Source organism: Neolamprologus brichardi, chromosome 11, assembly GCF_056152115.1.
Source record: "Neolamprologus brichardi isolate AB-2024 chromosome 11, ASM5615211v1, whole genome shotgun sequence".
Taxonomy (NCBI): domain Eukaryota; kingdom Metazoa; phylum Chordata; class Actinopteri; order Cichliformes; family Cichlidae; genus Neolamprologus; species Neolamprologus brichardi.
The window spans coordinates 19,138,871-19,161,545 of NC_142114.1; the positions used below are offsets into that span (position 1 = coordinate 19,138,871).

At 40.3% G+C, this 22,675-nt stretch overlaps 1 protein-coding gene across 1 annotated transcript; it reads left to right on the forward strand.

The window, feature by feature from the left end:
• Window positions 1-321: 321 nt before the first annotated feature.
• gsk3ab (glycogen synthase kinase 3 alpha b) lies at window positions 322-19,275 on the forward strand. Its single transcript, XM_006802793.2, has 10 exons — window positions 322-654; window positions 8,406-8,593; window positions 8,703-8,786; window positions 10,318-10,428; window positions 14,079-14,209; window positions 14,480-14,684; window positions 15,895-15,990; window positions 16,153-16,339; window positions 16,455-16,532; window positions 16,637-19,275. The coding sequence occupies exons 1-10, from the start codon at window positions 480-482 to the stop codon at window positions 16,702-16,704; spliced, it is 1,323 nt and encodes a 440-aa protein (XP_006802856.1). The 5' UTR covers window positions 322-479; the 3' UTR covers window positions 16,705-19,275.
• Window positions 19,276-22,675: the final 3,400 nt, after the last annotated feature.

Below are 22,675 nucleotides of genomic sequence, written 5' to 3' on the forward strand. Positions count from 1 at the left end.
CTAAGTCTTGGTTTACTGGTTTATTTATGTTAACTATTTTTAAAAATATTACTCTTATTAAACACGTACACACGATTAGCTCCAGCTTCAAGAACATAATTGATTCTGTTAATATGGATTTCACTATATGTCCGAACCCGATCTTAAACCCAGTTGCAATGTCTACACTTCTACTTTTGTGGTAAAATGAAACGGGTTTGTTAGGTTCGTATTTTAGACTTAACGACCCAAATAACTCATTTTCCCATGAAGCCTTGCGAACTTTACGTCGTTGTGCGTCAACTCCCCAGTCCCCCCTCCCCCTTCCCATCATCACTGCTCTACAGAGGAAGAAAGGGGGAGACGGGTAACCTACAGTGAACGTTGTAAGTGTAGTTTTTATTTATATAGTATATTAAAATACACAGACACAGCTTAAATATCTGCCGGCGTGGCTGCTAATAACGTCCGACCTAGCCCCGGCTTTAGTTCAAATAAATATGAGCGGCAGCGGGCGGCCCAGGACCAGCTCATTCGCTGAGCCTCCCGGAGGTCCCGGATCTGCTGCGGCCGGTGCCGGATCAGGGGTAGCCGGCGGAAGCTCGACAGGAAAGTCCGGGGGTTCACAAGCCAGTGGAAGCAGCTCGACTGGCTTTGGGAATTTGAAGCTACCCAGTAAGTATTATGTTATATTTTTACCACGTGCTCAGTTTACACGTTAAGACGAAGACTTGGACTGTTGGTTATTTTTTTTAAAGAAACGTGTCGGGAATTATTTAATGCGGTGGAGCTAAATCTGTTAGCAGGTTAGCTTTGTAGCCAACGCTAGCTATGTTTTTCATTAAAGGAGCCTTGCGATCGAGGGATTTTATCAACTTGCTAACATTGTAGTTAGCTATGAATGGAAGCTTAGAACTAAGCCGCTGATATTTCGACTTTAACTAACGTCATGTCATATTTTTAATAAAGATCAGTGGTTATTAGTGCATTGTAACCCAACAATAGCGTTGTTTTAAGGATACACGCTAATATATTGGTCATTAATATCAGATATAATAGTTAGCGGTCTTGCTAACATGTTGAAAACCATCTTATATAGGTTATTAATTGTTGTTCTCGGCCGTGTCTGATCTTGTGCTGATGTTTTGCTCCACACTGGTAACGAGTAAGCTGATACCTTTTGTGGTAACTTGAATGCATGGAGATAATCGTCAGCGAAAATCTCACAATACTGTTCAATCAACTGTTACGTTTGCTCATTAACCAGCAAATATTGACCCCATCTTATCTAAGTGCTCCTTCTGGATGCCTACACTTTAGCAAACAGGGGCTCATCTATGCGTGGATTTAGACTGTTACTAAATAGTCTAAATAACCCCACTTCAGGTCATCTTTAAAATCTTCTGGCTTAGTGTGGGGTATATTAACTGTGTACTTTTTTGCTGGGAGTTGGAACATAGTCACTGTCTTCACCATTTTGCCAACATTTCTGGTGCTCTGGACATCCTGGTTTGCCAGCAGGACTTCCTTCCAGATAGTCATCCAGGTGTGATGACAGGAACTTGGAAAATGCTCATGTTGCAGTTGGCTAAAACCAAAGTGTGCATAAAATGAAAGAGGCAGAAAAGAATAACATCACATCTCATGTGTTAAATTTTGAGTTTAAGCAGTTACCTATAATTACAGCAGATGAAACGGAGGGAGGGCAAAGAAAAATTTCCTTATCTTCATCCATTTAACAATGAGCACAACTGCGGATAACTTCTTCTTTTGCGTCCCTTGCCTTCTTATTTTGCACAGTTTAATGAATTTCCCCTCAGGGGTTTTTCCTGGCTCACGTTGGCCCTTTGGGGGTGGGAGACTGACTACACACAAACACGACTGGTCTGCCTATAGTTAAGAAACTTATAAATGTTCCTAATACTTTTGAGCATTTTATTATCATACATAGATTTAAGATTGACTTAATTAAACTCCCATTTTAAAAATAAGACATTATGACTATTGCAAAAAACAATAATCATGATTGTTTTGTTCAATAATTCTGATCTCGGTAACACAAGTATTCAGAAACTTTGCAAACATGTGGTAGCTAAATCTTTTTCCTAAACTTGAATTATAGCTTTGTTCAAATGAAGAAAAATATAATCAAGGGAGAAAAGGTGGTGAACATAGTGAAAGATGCAGTGTCACCTGATCAAGAGTTAGACCCAGATTAGCAGGGGTTTTTGACCATAAACCCCCGTCTTGCTAGTAAGCAGCCTCAATGGAGTTAGTGAAAGTCCCAGGCAGCAGCAGGTTCACAGGAGAATGGGTGGCCAGGCAGTGAATGACAGAAAGTCGACAGCCAGTGAATGCCTCGGTTGCACGCCACCAAAAGCAGACCGGATGATAGAGCCTGTGAGGTCCAGACACAAAGACCATTACCATTAAGGTTCCTCCGTAGGTTCACCCATGTGGATTTTACAGCTTTTACTTCTTCTAGATGCTCATCAAAGGCTGTCTTTATATGATCTTGGCTAAGACTTGGAGAGACAAGTGAAAACACACTGTGCTAAAAGAAAGGGTTTTGTCTGTAATGCAAGATAAAGCAAAATTCCTGTAGCAAAAATGAATTTTAACAAGTAATAATTTACCAAGATGTTCATGTTTTCATAATTGCTGGAAGTTAATATTGTAATCACTACCTGGACCTCATAGAAACCCAACCCAGTGTAATGTTTAAACTACATGGACTCTAAGCTCGCTTGCCATCTCCATGTTTTTGTCTTTCATCCAAACTTAACCCCGGCTCAGTTCACACCCAAACATGGTGTGGATAACCAAGAAAACTCCAGGCTAATTGTTAATGTAAAACAGAGGGGGGAAAAACAGATTTTCCTTAAGTAATAATTTAAAAGCATATTATAATTTCCTATTGTTAGATAACTTTTCATTTTCCAAATCTGGATTGTAGTTTCTCAGAAAGATTTCTTAAAATAAGCTGTCAGAAAGTAAATATGTGCCACTTGCTGTATTGTTTAATAAAGGGGATTACTGAGCATGTTATCAGGGAGAGGCAGATCATCAGTTTCACAAATTTGGGGAACGTAGAGGGTGGGTATCTGACCTTGGAGAGAAGTGCAGGAAAGCAGAAGAGTGTTTTTTGACGCTCTGCAACTGATCCAGATGCTTTTTTTACAGACCATACATCCAGTTTACAGTCATTTGATCAACGTCTTTTGTTTTTTAGTCCAGCAGTCAGGGAACGTTTGCTCTCGATTAGTAAGGAGCATTAACAGACTGCAGTTATATCACTGCTTATAACCCCTTTTCAGTTGTATAACCTTAAAAATGTCAATCAGAAGCACTAATTGACCACTGAAAAAACACTTTGTGATTACTGATGCCAGAGGTAACAGAGCCCAGCTGCAACTGAAGGGAAAAAACTAAAATGTGTGAAATTAATTAGATCTAATCTAAACACAAATGGACAAAGACGCGATCAAATAAATAAGAACACCAAACTGAACGAGGACTCAGTACCAGTTTTCATTACACGCACAGCCCTTTTTAATAGTGTAACAGTAACATTTTTGTTCATACCAAAAAAGCCTAATGCCTAAGGTAGCATCACTGTTTTCTATTTGTGTCTGTTGCTGATGTTGAATTCTTAGTTGGACAAGAACCTCAAACTATACCTCTCTGTTATAAAGTGCCTGTTTTTTAGAATAATTGAGCTATTTTCCCGAACACTCTCTCTCACATACACACACGTGCATAATTAGTGATATAACATACTGTCAGGAGAGGAAGTGGAGTGATGTCAGTCCAGCCACACCAACCTCATTAAGCAAACTGGTATCATCAAGACATGACAAATTCACATTAACAACATTGTTCATCTGTGATATTATGAAGTTCAGTGTTTCAGCATTTCTGAGTCAGCACTGAACTCCACAGCATCTCTGGGTGTAACCCATTGCTCATGGTTTCCACCCAGTGTGGTATACAGACTTCAAATATAGCAGTAATAGAGCTCTGTGTAAGGTTATTACTGAGCACTGACAGATACTATTTGAGTATCTTTTTCCATTTACAATACTATACACATACCTTGACTTCATTTATCTGATCAGATGGAGAGTACTGATCTAATAGTATTTTTCTATGTGGAAGAGAAGGAATTATGCTTGTGTACGACATCAGGTTCAACATAAACAGCATTCTTTGTAAATTAAAGTGCTACAAATCAATAGATCCAAAAGTATAATTTTACTTGATTTGTGTTGGTGGAATAATAGAGGATGATATCAATCAGTAAAAATTAAGTGGGTTTTTTGGCATTATTCATGTAGTTTATTTTCTCCTAAAACAAACAAGGACTCTACGACCGAACATAACGAGTGAGAGAGAAGTTAAAGCATCAGCTCATCTGAGCTTTTCAGCCGCGTTGACCACAAGTTGCAAGTTTAGTGGGAAAAAAGACTGTTACTGGTGTTAAACACCTTTGAAGTGCTCCTGCGGTCACGTGGTGAAGTAAACAGAACATTGTTATATATATTATTACAGTACTCTGTTTTTGGTAATCATTGTCCTTGATGTAGATATGTAAAAATTGTGTATGTTTGTGTTCTGTGTTTTGTGTACTGTTTGTTTGTATATGTGTATTTCTTGCTGCTGTTACACCCAAATTTCCCCTTGTGGGACAATTAATGCTGGGCATACACTGTGCGATTTTTGGCTCATTTTGAGCCGATTTTCCAGTCATGCGACCGTTTTGGTGATTGGCCCGAGTTTGGCCTTCATCGTGTGTCGTGCATTGTGTAGTATACGTGGGGTAACGAGAAGCGATTAACACCTCACGACCAGCTCCCAATCATCGATCGCTTGGTCATAAGAAAATCAAACCTGTTTGAAATCCTGTCGGCTGTCGTGAGGGTGTCACCGCAGCCTCTCACACTGCGCACACGCAAACACAGAAATGGAAGTGAAAAGACGGAGCAGCACAGCAGTGCAGCGTGTGATCTGGACACAAGCAATGGAGGCACAACTTGTAGAACTTTGGCAAGCTCATCCGAGCCTTTTTGATGTGGCCCCACAAAATTATCACGACCACAACAACCGTGAAAATAGTTGGATTTACATTGCTGCTCAATCACAACTGCCTGATCAATGTTTTTCATTAGCAATTTAGCAAAGTTGATGGTGGTGGTGTGCGTGTCTGTGCGAGTGAAAGACAGAGAGGGAGAGCGAGCGACAGATTTTCTGTTATAACCTTCATTTTATGGACGCACAGTGTGAGCACTCTGGTCGCATCAGAGCATCGGGCCGTACAGTGTGAGACCCTGCATCGTGACCTACGAACTTCTAACCCCTGCGAGTCAATCGTGCAGTTTGAGCAGAAGCTGAATAACGCGACTGAAAAAAATCGCACAGTGCATGCCCAGCTTAAAGGATTATTCTTATTCTTATAGCAGATTCCAGATTTTTGAGTAAGTATCGGACTGATATCTGATGTATCAGAAATGGGAAATGGAGAGAAGCATTTCTGGCTGTGCTATATTCAGTTTGAAAGCCGTCATGGTTGTACTGTGTAGTTTTGTGACGAGTAAAATCTGTACTGTATATAGTATGATTAGCATCGTTCAGGAAAATGTAAAGATGGATGGATTAAAGGGACCAGTAGCTTTGGTGCGATTTCTTTCTGCCACTTACACGCTTGTGGAGAGTGCTAATAAACTACTAATGATCAAGTAGTAGCAACCACAAATTATTTTATCAAGTTAAGTGTGTCCTTGAGCTTTTTTACACTTACAAACAAGCTCAAAGGTAATTGCTTATTAAGTGGGGGTGTGATCAGAGTCACTTTGCTCGTCCCTTTGCTCTTATTAGAAACCAAAGCCCTTCACTGGCAGAGGAGCAGACTGCTCATCTTTGTATTCATTATTCAAGACCCTATCATGCCACAGCTGCTCCATATTTAATGTGCTCCCCTGTGACTTAACTTTTTCTTTCTTTCGTTTTTTTAAGGTTGTAAAAATGATGCTAAAATAAAACACAAAGGGGCAATGTGCAGCTGTACAGCAGTGTGCAGACACCACACCGCGACTGATCTCAAAGCTGAATATTTCCTGCTGACTCGAGGGTAGAGATCAGATCTAGGCCAATCATGTGGATATGCTGCTGGCTTCTATTTACTGTTAACCTTGAAAAAGTTTTGACTGGAAACTTTAGAAATGGGCAAGTATAATTTTTGCCTTTGGTCAGCACTGATCATTCGGAGGTGGTAATCTATCTGACTAAATGATTGTTGTTTAAGCATTTTCCCGGAAGGGCAGCTAATGAAGCCAAATCACTTAGGCGAGTCGGGAAAAATAAAATGTTTCATTGTCTGATTCCATTTTGTAACTCAAAGACATAGCAGAGATCAGGAGGGGTCCTGTTGAGACAGGCGAAGTGAGCAAGCCCAGGAAATGGAAGCACCTCTGGGTGTGCTACTGTCCATGCAATGTTATCACAGGCTCTGACAAGCCTTTTGGCAATGGGCTTCTTCTCTGCTCTTCATCCCCTCCCAGTGTCATTGCTTCTGGTGCCCATTTTTTAAATAATTCTTGAACCAACACTTGCACAGTCATAAAACTCTGAGCAGCTACTTGACCCTAACTAGCAGTGTCAGATACTGTTGGGTCTTAAGCTTCTCACTTTGCCTGATTTCCACAAGGTCGAACATTAGCCTGACAGTATCACTGCTCAACCGGTTGGGAACACATACAGTCCAGTTTGATCTAAAGTGGGAAGGTCTAGTAAACCATAACCTTAATAATAGCCTTAATAATTTTAATGTACAAAGGTAAGCATTCATATTTAATAACTATCCATTAGTAGGACTCATTATGAATGGACTGCAATGTCTTAAAATAAATACAATATGCCCCATCTGTACCTGCAGACATCCTGTAGTACAGGAACCCCTGGGCCCTGGACCAGTACCGGTCCGTGAGTCGTTTGGTAACGGGCTGCCAGAGTTGAGGCTCTGGTGTGAAATTTATGGTTTTCAGTTTTTATTGTTAACTCGATTTCCCTGGGTCTTTCCCCGTGTTGTAGTTGTGTGTCTTATTTTGAAAGAAATATTTATGCATTACCATAGCGACCAGAGAGCATTAAAGGGCAGACAGGAGGCTGTTACTCTCTATGTTGTTGGCGCATTTCAGGAGGACGCTGCTAATAAAGTTACACAATTACACAGTAAATTCACATTTTTATCATATTTACAAAATACCACAGTTTTTGTCTTGGTTGTATCATTTTATTTTGTTGTATTTATCTGCGACACTTTAAAGGCCGGTCTGTGAAAATATTGTCTGAAATTAAACCGGCCCGTGGCGCAAAAAAGGTTCTCTATTTCTTTATTTACTTTTTTATTTTAAATTGCATTACATTTGAAGTTAAATTTAGTAACTGCATGATGTTGAAGTTTATTAATAATTGTATTAAATAATCAAGACTATATATTTTGCTAAGATCAAGCCCATGCTGTTTTATTTTCATTGGAAACTATTCTGCTATTTTTTTTTCAAGAGTCTCACAGCCCCACACACGTTTTACCAATCTAATGGCAGATAGTTATTAGCAAGTTCTTCTGTTTATTTATTTCAGTGGTTTAAAGGTGGTTGGAAAAAACCTGTTGATGCATTAAATTCTACTAGACGATGGTAATGTGGTTTCACACACACACACAAACTGTGATTTTTTTGCCATGTTGTTTTATCCTCATTAAATTTGCTTTTCTGTCAGACATATGCCTGTTATTTAAATATGCAAAGCTGAAACTGTGATTGATACTTCCATATTCAGTTTGGTGCACAGTTCCCAACCTGACTGTCCTGCTTTAGCCGGGTTGTGTAGCTAAAGCAGCAGCTACAGGGAAATTACAGCGAATTACTACAGGGAATTAATTATATTGGCTAATGTGGTCAGTAATTAGTAAATTTGGCTTTTAGCTGTAATATTTTTTTGGAAAACCTTTTTTGGCCTCAGGTTTCAGGTACTTGTAACAAGAAGGGATTAATCATTGATAGCAGTGTTGAATAAATAGATCATTTTAATGCATGGGTCCAGTATGAAAGACCTTTAGGCTGATTTTTTCTCAAGAAAGCAAGGGGAAAGTGTTGTGAGAAGAAGTTCATTATCAGTCTGGATTGTGCCTGAGGAGCTGACACGGGTCACAAGTCATTTAGAGAGTGGTGGTGGAGGATTGTGTCACACGACTTGCATGTCTGGATGTAATTTTAACAATGACAAAAAATACTTTTACATCATTTTTGATCTTATTTCAGTAGTATTATTAAAGTGCTAAGATGTGTAACTGTCAGGTAAAGCCAAATGTTTTTTAATAATTTCAGGATCTCTAACAAGTTTTTTTTTCTTCTTTCTGTCATCCACAGGAGACAGTGGCAAAGTGACGACGGTGGTAGCCACACCCGGTCAGGGCCCTGATCGCCCACAGGAAGTGTCCTACACAGACATAAAGGTTATAGGAAATGGCTCATTTGGAGTGGTCTACCAGGCTCGCCTCATCGACACCCAGGAGATGGTGGCAATTAAGAAAGTTCTCCAAGACAAGAGATTTAAGGTATGCTTAGACAGGCTTACCTGGACAGATAATTACAGTGAAGTAAATGCTAGTTTTTCACCTTGTGCAGTTCACTCACTTTTCCTTCGTCTCTCTTTTCCTTTTGCAGAATAGGGAGCTGCAAATTATGAGAAAATTGGACCACTGCAACATTGTCAGGCTACGTTACTTCTTCTACTCCAGTGGAGAGAAGGTGTGTTTGCACTGACCTGACATTTTACGTTGTATATTGTAGAAACTTAGCAGATGGAGCACTGTACTTCCACACCCTGGCATTTAATCTTCCATGCATCAGTGATGATTCACAGACATGTTTTGGACAAGCCGATCTTGGTCTTTGTTGTACAATAAATAGTTGAGTACTTAGAGTTGATGGGGTCCAAGCTCTTTATTTGAATCGCTCAGATTATTGTGGTTGTAAAGAGAAATCACAGACTATGCTTGGCACACTTTTTAAATCTCTGAAGACTTCAGCAAATAATACTTGAGCAGATGACTTTGTGACACACTGACTAGTGAATTAATCTTCTGATGCTGTGGGAGCAAATGTTTCAGTCCCTGAATTCCTCAGATCTGGATGCTTAAGCGATATTCTGTTCTTTTAGTTTTTAGCCAAATCTAGTGTAGAGTCACCATATGACTCAGTCTGCCTCTATCATGTCAAATCTGAAAGTAAAAAAGTTAATAAATTAGGTCTTTGCTGGTGTAAATTCAGCATTTATAGTTTAATTTACTTTAGAAATATTTACAGCAGCAAAGCAGTAAACTGTGATCACACTCATAATTGCGCGTTGGTTTTAGCATTTAAGTCAGCATCCCACATTGGCCCTCCTCAAGCACACTGAGTGCTGCAGGTACCACTGCTACAAAGACAGTAACTAGCAGCTTTGACAGCATACAGATGGCTCTTATTTTAACCTCTTTTTAATTCATTGGCTTTGTGGCTAGTTGCAACAATCCAGTGCTGGATGGTAGCAGCTGAAAAAGATTCTCCCATGTTGAAGCTTGTTGAACAGGTGGTTTGTGGGACTCTTATTGACTTTTTAGTGTCTAAGGTTTTGATTGTTACCACAGGGATTAGTGCTACTGCTTTTTCTTTTTTGTGTTGACTGCAGCTTCAGGTCAAAGTATGAAAGCGTTGTTGTCCATACTGCTGTATATTTTTTCCAGAAGACCAGAGGCAGAATCTCCTAAAAGTCTTTATTCCCTCTGAGATACATTTTACAATCCACCTGCATCTATTTTTAGCCACAAATGCAAGTGACATTCTCACACTGTTGAGTCAACAACCAGCATTGTCTTCATGCTGTGTTTGCAGTCCCACTAACAAGAGCCTCTATATTTTTGTAGCCTCATATACTGCTTTTAATTTGAAAATAGTAGGAAAATATTGCTCGTTGCTCAAGGTAGCTTTCGTCAGGTTGTTTCACAGGTAAACTTAACTGTGGTTGGTGGAAACACTGTCATTGGGACAATGACGGTCAATCACTTTGTCCGACATACTTATTACTAGCCCCGGGCCGTTGACTGTATTGACTTCTGCTGAAGTGTATCCCCACTGTCTGGTTGTATCAGCTATATCTTTCTTCTTTTTTTTACACCCCATGCACAATACACTGTTTCATTACATTCATCTGATCTTTTGGGACTCGATTTGAAGTGGTTAAGTTTCATTTTCCTCCAGTAATCACACAATCCTCTTTGCTTTTGTTCCTCTTTACCAGAAAGATGAGGTGTATTTGAATCTGGTGCTGGATTACGTCCCCGAGACGGTGTACAGGGTGGCTCGCCACTTCAATAAGGCCAAGACCACCATCCCCATCATCTATGTTAAGGTGGGTAGAAGCATGCACACACACACACACTGCTGCTGCTCACGTGAGCATTTCCCGGTCACTGCTATCACCATGTCACTGTATGCATTGAAAAGTGAGTGGTTTATAAAGACATATTGTGACGTCTGTTTGTGAACGCACACACACACCACTCTGTTTATCTTCAAACAGAGTTTTTACTGAGTATTGTTGTCAACCAAGTGGAAGTTTGTAAATGAGGGGATGTTAGAGTTTCAAATTGATACCATGGATGCATCTATTAAAAATCTCTGACAAGTATTAATCCTGGTGACCTTAGGCTACGTCCACACGTACCTGGGTATTTTTGAAAACGCAGATTTTTCTATGCGTTTGCACCTTTCGTCCACATGTAAACGGCGTTTTTGGTCACTGAAAACGGAGGTTTTCAAAAACTCCGGCCAGGGCGGATATTTTTGAAAACTCAGTTTTTGCATTTACGTGTGGACGAGAAAAACGGAGAAAACGCAGCGTCAAAGGTTTGCGCATTTTTTGACGTCACACTGCGTGCCACGTTATTGTTTCGGTGAAATGAATTTCTACAATACTATTACTGTAAATTGTACTCTCTGCAGTGTTTAAATGCTTACATATATACACACAGTTACTGTCCCTCCACACATACGACTCGGTTCTGCTTCTATGCCCCAGCTTTGTTTACTTTTTCCCCACCGAGGCTTCTAGACCTCTGATTGGCCAACATTTCTGCACGGTTAGGAATATATCGCCACCTGTTGCTTTGGCATGTTCCTAGCAGTGTTTTCCTTCATTTCTGCCTTTACGTGTGGACGGGATTATTTTTTAAAACAAAAACGGAAAATCTCCGTTTTCAAAAATACCCGTGTACTGTAATCTAAGGACGTAGCCTTAGATTAAAGGCCAGTGGCAAAGTTTTCTGAAAATCTTGTAAACGCGAGAATGAGGGGACGTATGTTTTTCAAAATCTCAGACAAATTAGAATCCTGGCGACCCTGAGGTCAAGGTCAAAGGTCAAAGTTTCTGAAAATCATTAAGGATTTTTAAATTTAAGCCATTAGTGCACTTACTGGGAGGCTGAGGGGTATCACTGGTAGCCGCCATTAATTTTTGAAAATGGCAACCCCCCAAAAAAGGTGCTAATGTGTTGTCCTTTAAATGTGGAAACTATGTCATTAATACAGGATTTTAACTGTTTCACACTTTTCTAAGTGCAGCTGAAATTTGTAACATCACCAGATGAAGTCAGTTTTACCTAAGATGCTGGGCAGAAACCTTTGTTTTGTTTTTTTTACTCTAGTACTGTAAATATTTTTAAATCCCTTTAGTTCTGCAACACACAAATATAGAATTTTTTTGACTTACTAAATCACTGATCTCTATGCTAAGTGTTACTGTGCATTTTTTTGAACAAAATATGTCATTCTTAGGATCTCTCAGTTGAGTTAAATTGACTATTTTGGAAGCTTTAAAAAAAAATCTGTTGGAAACTGGGAGTAAATTTTAGTTCAGTAATTGCTTGTGGATGTAATAAAAACAGGCAGCTCACCGTTTCAGGATTATGAAAGCAGAAAAGGGGAAGGATGGTCCCAAGGGAATTGATTTGTTTGCAGTCTTCTTGGCTGTCTGTTTCGGGTGCTCATTTTGGAGAGTGTTTGTGTGCTTACTGTGTGCGAAGCAGCAGAGGACATTATAGCTGTCTCATGGCCCATTTCCCTACCTCAGCCTCCTGCTCCCCTGTGCCTTTGAGATGCATACTGATCCCTGTCACTCTTTCTTTTTTTTTCTCTAACCGTCTATCACCATATGCAGGGTCTTCTCCCCCCTCCATGTCTCCCTTGGTGTCATGTTCGCCATTTCATCTCCTCCTCTTACCTCTCTCTGCCCCCCTTTTAACTATCATCTCTTATCCCTCAGTCATCTTGTCTGCAGTATTTTATAATCTGGCCAGCCTGCTGTCAGTGCATCATGTGGGCAATAATGATGATAATGGAGATGATGACGAATTAAGATGCTTACTGTCTGTGTGTCACAGGCACATTTAATGGGCACACACTTAACTGTGTGGTGAATTTCTCATTCTGTAACAACATCATCGACCTCGGGTGTGTAGGCAGATGCCAAATAGGAGATGGCCGAGGATCTTCAGGGAGCATTTTTCACCCTTGTGTTATTTTGGTATAGAAGCACACCACCACAGGCTGCATGAGACAAACGCACAGCTGCTTCTTTCGACAAACCCCTTTACATTGTGCCCAAAAACAGAATTGGGGCACATGTTGATGTGACCAACATATGGTGAACATCTATACAGAAGCAGCTGCGCCTCCAGATTAAATCATCCATTTTAGAAAAAGTTTAACAACATTTAATTTGCAGCACAATACACGCTGCCCGGTCTCAGGGCACAACGTAGAATGCTGATGAGAAAGTGATCTATTTGTTTGGACACAATCTGTCCAGGTTTCTTTTTTTCCCAACAGTCAGCACAATTGTCAGACTAATGGGAAGTATGTTTCCTGCCTGAAGCACGCTTGTCATCCACGCTCATCAGCACAGATTTCTCTCCATGGCAACCAAGAAAACAAGCTTTGAACAAAGTGGCAACAGTCGTGTTTTAAACCAAACAATGAGCTCTTTCTGAATCTGAGTAGTTTTTAAATGCATATAAACCTAACAAGCTGGTTAGCTATTGGTAATTAGTAACTTATTTAAAACAACACAATTGACGCAAAAGCTTCTGCTCGTTGTAGGAAGTGAACTATGGTCTCTGGTGGAAGCGACACCATCACTAACACCATGTGGACTTTTTCACCCTTTAAATGTGGAAAGTAATCCTTTTGTGTACATGGAAACAAATCGGTAGATATGATGGGGTCACGTGAAAATCATATATCACTACATTAACAGTCATGGCTATTTAGCAAGCTGCTATGAGACTGTGTTGGTTCATCTGCACCTTAGTTTTTGGCTTGTTCTGATCCTTTTACATGCAGAGTGTGCAATTAAAATTCCTCAGATTTTATAGCACATTATTTTTCTTCACCAAAGCCATTAAATTTGTGATACTGGGGTGTCCCGGCTTGTCATAGTGGTTCAATCTTCAGTTTAGTATTTAAAAGAATGTATGCAGTGAAAATAATTGGCTGCTCGTAAAAATTTGCTTTTCTCCAGTTAGACAGGAATACTGTCTTCTCCTTTGTGGGATGAAATAACACGCCTATAATAAAACATGGAATTGCAGTGTAAGTTTACTGTGAGAGAAGCTAATAATTCTTTTCTTTTTTGTCGTCAGTCCTGCAGCAACAACTTGTTAAACTGAAAACAATGAATTATTTATTGATTATTTTTATTCATCTATTGATTTTCTTCCACTTATTCAGTTCATATCTCATTTAATTTATTAAGTCATGCCTGTATTTTTTTTTCTTTGTATATTGTCCTAAAAAATAAATTGACTTGCATTTCATGTGGTCTTAAAAAAACATGAAAAAATGAAAACGGTGCAGGAATCCTGATGGTGGCTCGTAGCTAGGACGTCTCCAGTGAGATATAAATGGCTTTTGTTCTTAAATTGCTCTTCTTTTTGAGATTTGTTTGATTTTTGTCTGAGTTGTTAAACACTGTTGGGCATCGTGTCTCTGTCTCCTCCTCAGGTGTACATGTACCAGCTGTTCCGCAGCCTGGCCTATATCCATTCCCAGGGCGTGTGTCACAGAGACATAAAGCCTCAGAACCTCCTGGTGGACCCAGAGTCGGCCATCCTCAAACTCTGTGACTTTGGCAGGTCAGTAACTTTTCCCGCCTACGGGCAGATCTGTCTGTCTGCATTTTTCATTTTTGCATTGTAGTGACCATTTCTGTCTCATTGTGGATATTTAGTTTGCTGTCTGTGTAGCGCTCTTCCTCGGGCCTCGCTTTCCCTGTGTGGATCACTCATGCCTTTTTTATGTCTGGGTCGCTTACATGCTACTGTGAAAACAAACACACTGGCAAATCCAAGGTTCACACCGACTGCGAGTCTCATCCTGAACTGTCTGTTTTCTGAATCCTCCAGTGCAAAGCAACTAGTTCGAGGGGAGCCGAATGTTTCCTATATTTGCTCGCGGTACTATCGTGCCCCAGAGCTCATATTTGGTGCCACCGACTACACGTCCAATATTGACATCTGGTCAGCCGGCTGTGTGTTGGCCGAGCTGCTGCTGGGTCAGCCCATCTTCCCCGGAGACAGCGGTGTGGACCAGCTAGTAGAGATCATCAAGGTACAGTAAGAGTGCTGTAAACAGTGGTATAGCTGGGCAGTACCACCGCCTCTTCTTCCTCTACCTCTTCGCGCCCTCCCTTTTTTTCTTTTTTGCACAAGTCGAGGAGCGTGTCAGGTTACATTTCACTGTGTGTTATACTTGTATAACTATGCATGTGACAAATAAAGAACCTTGAACCTTGTAATATTGTAAATGTAGGATTGTTTATAAAGGAGCTGCATATTGAAGGAATATGGAGGAAAAAACATGCTTGGTCGAGGTCAGGGCTCCACAACATATCACTTGGTCCTTCAAAAGCAGCTCTGTCTTAGAAAATGTTGAATTTAATCTGCATTTAAAGTAATGCTCTGCTACCTCTCATTTTGTTGTGTTTAACAAACTTAAATATTAAAAAAACATACCTGAATGAAGAAAATATAAATATGCACAGATGCACATTGTGAACAAACACAGAGCCGTATCCATGAATATGAAAAAAACTTTTCTGTTATGACCTGTGACTCTAAGTGCTTTTGGTTTAATACCACTCAACAAAGAAAAGACCAGGATCTTTTTCCTATTAGTATTACTATTTATGCATACATTTTTGTATGCATGCCGTGTTTCAAAGCACTTTTAGGTGTGTTCACTCAGGGTTGAAGTATGAGTCCATTTCCCACACTTAGCTATCTGGGCTTCCCAGGTAAGCTGTACAATTTATTTATTTTTCATCCACCTCAGACAACGATTGGATCAATTTACTAGCAAACAATTCCCTTCCCTTCTTGTGTTTTCATACCATGATTATATTGCTGTTGTCCCCTTAGACTCCCTCATCTCACTGTTGGACAGGCCCCAACGCATATCGAGATGGGTTTATTGTAATGTTTAAAATCATTAGGTGTGTACTCATATTTGATGATAGCTGGTATTAAATAGGCAAAACACAGCCTGAGGGCTAGAACCAGTCCAAAAAGGATCTCAATACAGCTTTGGAGCATCCTAAAAGGAAAGCAAAACAATCCATCAATAATTAATAAGAGGCAATATAATGCAAAGTAATCTCAAGGTTGTCTGCAAAGAGGCTGGACTGCCATTTAACTTAATACCAATGCAGTGTGTTTCATCTGTTATCTCTGAAGTAGTGCATATCAGACAGTTGCAAGATTCAGACTAATTTATATATTGTAATGTAAATAAATGTTAACATTTCACTCCTGTTTGGCAGGTTTTGGGGACGCCAACAAGGGAGCAGATCCGGGAGATGAACCCTAACTACACAGAGTTTAAGTTCCCACAGATCAAAGCACACCCTTGGACAAAGGTATGCTCCCATTACTGGACAACATTGATGTTGAGAGGTTTACCTCTCTGATTGCAGTTACTGTTGCTCTTTAGATAAAATGTCACACTAAACTGATTTTAATTAAATCCAAATTTATGCTAGCATTGATCATCGATACATTTTCTCTCTATCTCCTATCAGGTGTTTAAGCCTCGTACCCCACCGGAGGCCATTGCTCTCTGCTCTCGACTGCTGGAATACACGCCGGTGACCCGGCTGTCTCCACTGGAGGCATGTGCGCACGCCTTCTTCGATGAGCTGCGCCAGCCGAACACCCGCCTCCCCAGCGGGCGAGAACTTCCGCCCCTATTCAACTTCAGTCCCGTTGGTCAGCATGTCCTTCTCCCCCCCCCCCCGGCAGTCTGCTTCTTGCACAGATTATCAGCTGTTAATTATATTGTATCAGTATCATTAATCATGTTTTCTTTGCCCTGTTCTCTCAGAGCTGTCCATTCAGCCCCAGTTGAACTCCACACTCATTCCTCCTCACGCTCGTGCACAGACATCGCCTGCATCACACGGTACGTTATTAAACAGGCTTTTAAAAAAAATTATTATTATTTTTTTTAAAAAGGCATTGGTGTCTGTAATTGTTAAAACTTGTGCTTCCTCTTTTCCCCTGCAGAGGGCAGTGTGTCAGACAGTACCGCCCAGCCCAGCTCAGCACCTAGCTCCATCAACAACAGCACCTGAGCATTCATCCCTCTGTCATATTTTGTTTTGTCTTCCCCATGTTCTTTTTACTTTCCTCTGCTCCTCTCCCTCTCAACCTTCCTCCTGGCTCCAAACCCTTAAAATACAAGGAAAAGAAACTAGATACACCCACGTAAAAACTCAGCACTGCTATTTCCCCTGAATATTTAACCATTTTCAATAAAATGCTGCGCCTGCAGCTGTGGGTTGAGGACATTTAGGTAGTTGTGCTTGGGCTTATTTATAGGATGCAGGCCCAAGTCCAGGTTGGCTGCTGTCTGACCTCTTAGAATAAGAACTTTCTCATCAGTCGGGTAGGATGTTTAGGAGATGAGGAGGGGGCTTGTATATATTATGTGGATTATCTGTAATATAATCAACAGTTGGCTTTTATCCCTTTTTTTTTCTTTTTTAGTTCATTTTATTTGAATTTTATGTGTGGCCACAGTGCCATTGATTGGGATCCTGATTGGCTAGTTAGTGCATAAGGCCCGACTGGTAGACAATCATCCTTTGTGGGGTCAAAAATGCCACACTTGTACTGTACAGCTAACTCTGTGGACTATCTGTCGCTTTCCACTCAAGTTGTCAGTTCACAAAGCCCACTGGTGAACAGATTCACCAGAGGAATGATTTGAAACAAAAAAAATCTCCCAGCAAATACAGTGTTGGCTCAAGATTGTGCGTGTCATTTTAGATAAGAGGTGGTTTTAGATTTTTATTACAGAGAAGAGCTCCCCAGCCCGTGTTCACCGTTTGTTTTCGAGTATTAGCTCCAGCACTGCCTTTTACGTGAACGAGAGGGAGTTTTGTGCGAGCAGAGTGCACATCTTCAGTTTTTTCTGTATAAGCTCATGTCGTCATTTAAGCTGGAAACCAAGAGTTTCAATTTAATTCTCAAGTGAGTATTGCACATCTCTAAAAGGGAGTTGAGGGAAGCAAATGTTGGTGGGGGGCTCCGGCTACATCTCAGAGTAGCCTCGGTGCCTCGCCGTGTTTTGAATGATGTTGCTGTTCATATCAGCCTGATTATGTTGAAGAATGCTGTTTTCGCCGCTCACACCACCACTGGCGCCGCTTATTGTTTGTGCTGGAGGATGACTGTGAATTCATTTTGTGTGTCGCCAGAGTGTTGAAACCATCTTCGCCCCTTCCCAAAGCAAGTCCGCCTGCAAAGCTCATATCATGTTCTCCGCGCCCTGCGGTGATGGTCGGGAATGATCCACGCAGCTGGCAGTCCTCTGTGGGCGTGGCCAGTTTCCTCTCTTCCAACACGCATGTTCAGCCCATGTCGACCACGCTGTTTTACTTCCACTAATATCAGTAATAATCTGACCAGAAATTATGCTCGAACCCCTGAAATCCAACAGCTTTTGGAGCCTCCCCCCTTCCATCCCTCCTAGTCTTCATCCCTCTGGCTTCAGCTTCCCCCTTTTCTTCTTTTTTTTCCCCTGCCCACTGCTAAACTTGTAAATATCAAGTACCTTTTATTTTATTTTGTTTTGGTTTTTTTTGTTATTATTGTTATTATATTGTTGTTCCTGTAATTTTTTTTTCTCCTCTAGTAGACCGGCGCAGCAGCGTCCGGGTGATTATCCTCAGTCGCAGTCTGTAAATACGATTTCATTTCAGTCCCTGGTTCACGAGGGGAAAACAGAACAAAACGTTTCATTTTTATTCTCTCTCCCTCCACTTCTCTCTTCAGAACGGCCCCTTTCCCCCATAAATGTTGTCATAACTGTTTTATTTATTGTGTTGTGGGGGTTTTTTTTTTGATGGGTGGGTAAAATTGAGGGATTCTTTTTTGTTTTGTTTTTGTTTGCGTTTTTTTAATTCCACATTTTAGTCTAGCAATTTCACATGCAAAATAATTTCACATCCAAGATACTGTACTCAGATCCAGATGTTGGAGCGCGCTGTCCAATCCGTGGTCTCGTATGAATGCAGGTGCACTTGCTCGCCAACAGGTGGAACTCCAGTTTTCCATTAAACTTCAATGTGAAGGGAATGTTACAAGCCTCTGGATCTGTGGGGTCATGGTGTTGGGAGGGAGCACGGGTCACTGTATGCGTGTGTGTCTGTGTGTCTGTGTGTGTGAGTCTGGAGGAAAGGGGGGAAATTAATTTGTCCATTGGCATTTATCATCTCCTTTGTCTGACTCACCTGTTTTTTCATTTCTCTGTGCGTCGTGTGACTGTAACGGGCTTGGCCTGTTAGTACGCTGTGCATGCTTCACAGATGGTGAGTTTCTCGAGCACAGCAGCAGGGAATGTATGTGTGTTTGTATGCTATTGGCAGACCATGGACATTATTACCTGTATTTTTCCAAAATGAAAAACTGGCTACATGTGCTGTTTTAATATCTGTTTTTCCCCGTTCTGATCTGTCACACTCTGTTGTGACCCTGCTCTTTAAACCACCCCTTGTCCAAGGGTGGAATATACTAGATGGGAACAGAACAGTTGGATAAAGGAGATGATGATGATGATAATTAGAGAGGAATGGGGGGAGAGAGACAGTTTTTGTTTGTTGGTATAAATAATTAAACTCATTAATAAAGTGATGAAACTGTACCTGTGTCATGACTGAGTTATAAGGGGTAGCTGAGTTGTATATGGAGGATAGAGGACATACTGGCATTACTATACAGTTTACAATACTGTGAAATTTACTTAATAATTAAAAAAATGATTGTAAAAGTTCAATACTAACCACAATATTAACAGACATACAGGCTTTAAAGGGGAACTGTTGTCCAACTCTATATATTTTCATTCTTTCATCATGCCACAATATACGCTTTATTTATCTTATCCCGATCCTTGGCTCAACCCCACAGTTCATCCACTGTAGCTTCTCCCTTTAAAATCGTCCTCCCATATTGGGCGGAAAAACCCCCCCATAAACATACAGCTGGAGCACACAGAAGTGGTGGATCACAGAGGCTCTCGGGATCAGAGGACACTTTCTTTGCTTTTTGTTGTCTGTTTGTGGAAATTTAAACACAAATCCTTCATTGAATGCAGGCGTCACAGTGTAGCGTCATCGTAGCGTGCTCGTACTCTGGCCGTCTGTTGATCCGCAGTCCCTCTGTGTACTCATGTTACAAGAATTAAAAGACATGTAGAACATGGAACACACCAGGGTTATTTGTCCATTTCACAGTTAGGACCTATGCAAGAGAGTTTGGGGGGGGGACTAACACCAGAAAGTGAGCGCTGCATCGAAATAAGGTAAAAATTAGAGCTTTCATATGAAATGACTCCAACCATTCATTTATGATACATAGTGATATGAACCTTGAAATCTGAGTCAAAATGCACTTTTGAAGTTTCTCCACTGTATTATATATCCCATGATATCGGTGCTTGAAGCTGGTTATAGAAAAGTCAGCAGGAAAAAAACAAGATTTAGACTTTAGATCGTGTGTGTGTAAAAACTGGTTTGGCTAAAGTTTTTCAAGAATGTTTAACACAATGAATCACAGCCAGAAGGTGAGATTTGAAAGGCTCAGAACTGCTGAGGACCAAAGTTCAGTCCACCCAGGTGTACATTGAAGGGCCTCTAACTTGAAAAATGTTGACAGTATGCAGGTAGGGAAATTAAGTAATTATTAAAAATAAATAAAAATCAGCTAATTCTGAGGTTCTTGGAAATTTGTTTGATCTGCAATTAGACACCAGAACTTAAGAGGTCTTTGAAGTGTGTAATTCTTTTTTGATAAACCAACAATTAAAGGCTGTTAAGTTCCAGGATGCCTTTTTTCCCATATCTGAGGTTCAATGTGTTTTCAAAGTGTTCCTTAATGTTTTGTATTTTTGCAGCAACAAAAAACAAAAAAAATGTATTTTTCTATATGAAAGCTTGTTTCTGCCACTGGGACAAGAAATTCAGCTTATCTCAAAATTTTGACTTAAAATCTCAAAGAAGTTTGACTTAGTACAAGTTAAAAAAGCTACCGTATTATTCAGTCCTATTATCTGAATGGCAATCTACAGTAAGCTCTGAGAGGGTGGTTTACTGATTTACTGCAGCTCAGATAATCTGATCCAGGTCTCCTAACTGGGCCATACTATTGATTTAAAACCAGAGCTGATCACGCTTTTCAGGCTGTAGCTCTTAAACTTTGGAACAAACTTCCTCAGCCTGTCAGGTCACATGACTAATTCATATTTTACATCTGTTGGAATGAATGTGCGGCTGCATGGTTGATTATGTGTAGGGAGGTCTATACTTATCTTTGATGTGTGGCTTTAAAACTTTCTAACTCTGTGTTCTGATAAGTACCAAACAGAGCTGAAGACTCAAAAGACTAAATAAAAACTGAGAACAGAGAATCGCCAATAATAAACAATAAATCCAACTCAAAACGCCGGGATCAGTCAGTGATCGTGACAGCTTCAACAGGTTTGCCCTACAGTTAGGTAATTGTTATTTAACTTTAATACAGATGATGTGGATCTGAACTAAATGTAAGGCAGTGCATATTTATGCATTTTGATGTGTAATTCTTATAAAGTTGCTCATCAGGTATGAGTCTCTGGATTTTGCTTTGTGTGAAACCTTTTTAATGAAAGGATTAATGAAAGGAAGCCCTGCAGCAGAGTCAGTGTGGATCAGCGAACTCTGGAAAGGATCATTTGAATAATGAAGAAATCAGAACTGTTGTTATGGAAACCATGCTGTCGCAAATGTCACTGAAAATGTTTTTGACCTTGACTGATGAAACCTGCTCCTCTGGCTGTATCACACGCATCAACGAGGGGTTTCTGGGATGGCTTGCTTTTACCTAGTTGGCCCTCTTTTGGCTTCTTGTTTCAAGATGACCCAGCATCACATTGAATTCAAGTCTCATTCGACTCTGTGACCTTAAGGACCTCAAACACGGCTGAATTTCTTCATGGAGTCTTAACAAGAGCCCACACCGCTGCCTCAGAGCGACTCGGACTTTTCATTCAGACGAGTAAAAGATGGAGAGGATTTAATGAAGTCTCAGGGTGTCCTTTGTTCCTTTGTCTTACTCGGTGTTCACTAGAAAATATTTCTAAGCACTTGGACAACCTTTGCTGCTCAGTACTAAACTTTCTTGGTTTCCCTTAAGGCTGCCCCTCAGGTTCATCTAACATTAATTCATACTTTGTCTTTGTACAGCCGTGCAAATGCCTTGTTTGACTTTCAGCATGAAGTCAAATTGTCTGATAACCGATGAGGAAAGAGTTACGTTTACAAAATATCAGCACACTCGCACACCAGAAGTTGACTCCAAGTTATTTTAGTGACTAACATAACTGACATAACACTGCTGAACCTGAACTGTTTTCTTTATCTACGACAGAAATTTCTAAAGTGTTCCAATGTAATTATGGCTTTCACTCATTTTTATGCATAAAGGAGTTTTGACATCACGGTTTCACCAGATCTTTATGTCAAACTTAGCTGGTGTAGGAGGGACTCACTGCCTTTCAGCTGCCTCTGAAAGCTACAAACTGTTCATCCACACAGTGATCAGTAACTAGTCCATAAAAATTGTACAAATATCCGTGAAGGCTGTAAGTTTGTCTGCTCTGGGTGTTCGGTTGTCAAACCTTGTGTAGTTCAGGATACTTGTGAATCTTGTTCTAGGTCTGTTAGCCATGATTCACTTCAACACATTAGAATGTACTGAGAAGAAGTAGAAATTTACCTTAAAATCAAAGCCTATAATGCTAACAATTTGTGGCAAATCTATGTTGTTGTTGTTTTTAATTAAAAATATCACAGCAGCTCATGTAATCCTGGATCACAAATGACCCCAAACGGTCACATATCACAACTAAATGTATTTTTTTTCTCTCTTTAAAAAAACTCAACGTTGTAGTTCAAGGAGCACTGAACACAATAACATGTGTACTCTCTCTTAGTTTTTGGGTTATTAACTTTTAAATTATGATTAGACCTTTTTTTATAGTATACTTTTCCCTTCCTTCTGCTT

What these genes read in the sequence shown, in the direction of transcription:
- gsk3ab (XM_006802793.2), top strand. Translation starts at nt 480, where the DNA reads ATGAGCGGCAGCGGGCGGCCCAGGACCAGCTCATTCGCTGAGCCTCCC. An exon ending in AAACTCTGTGACTTTGGCAG is followed by an intron (nt 14,210 to 14,479) that starts GTCAGTAACTTT and finishes TGAATCCTCCAG; the next exon opens with TGCAAAGCAACTAGTTCGAG. An exon ending in ATTCAACTTCAGTCCCGTTG is followed by an intron (nt 16,340 to 16,454) that starts GTCAGCATGTCC and finishes CTGTTCTCTCAG; the next exon opens with AGCTGTCCATTCAGCCCCAG.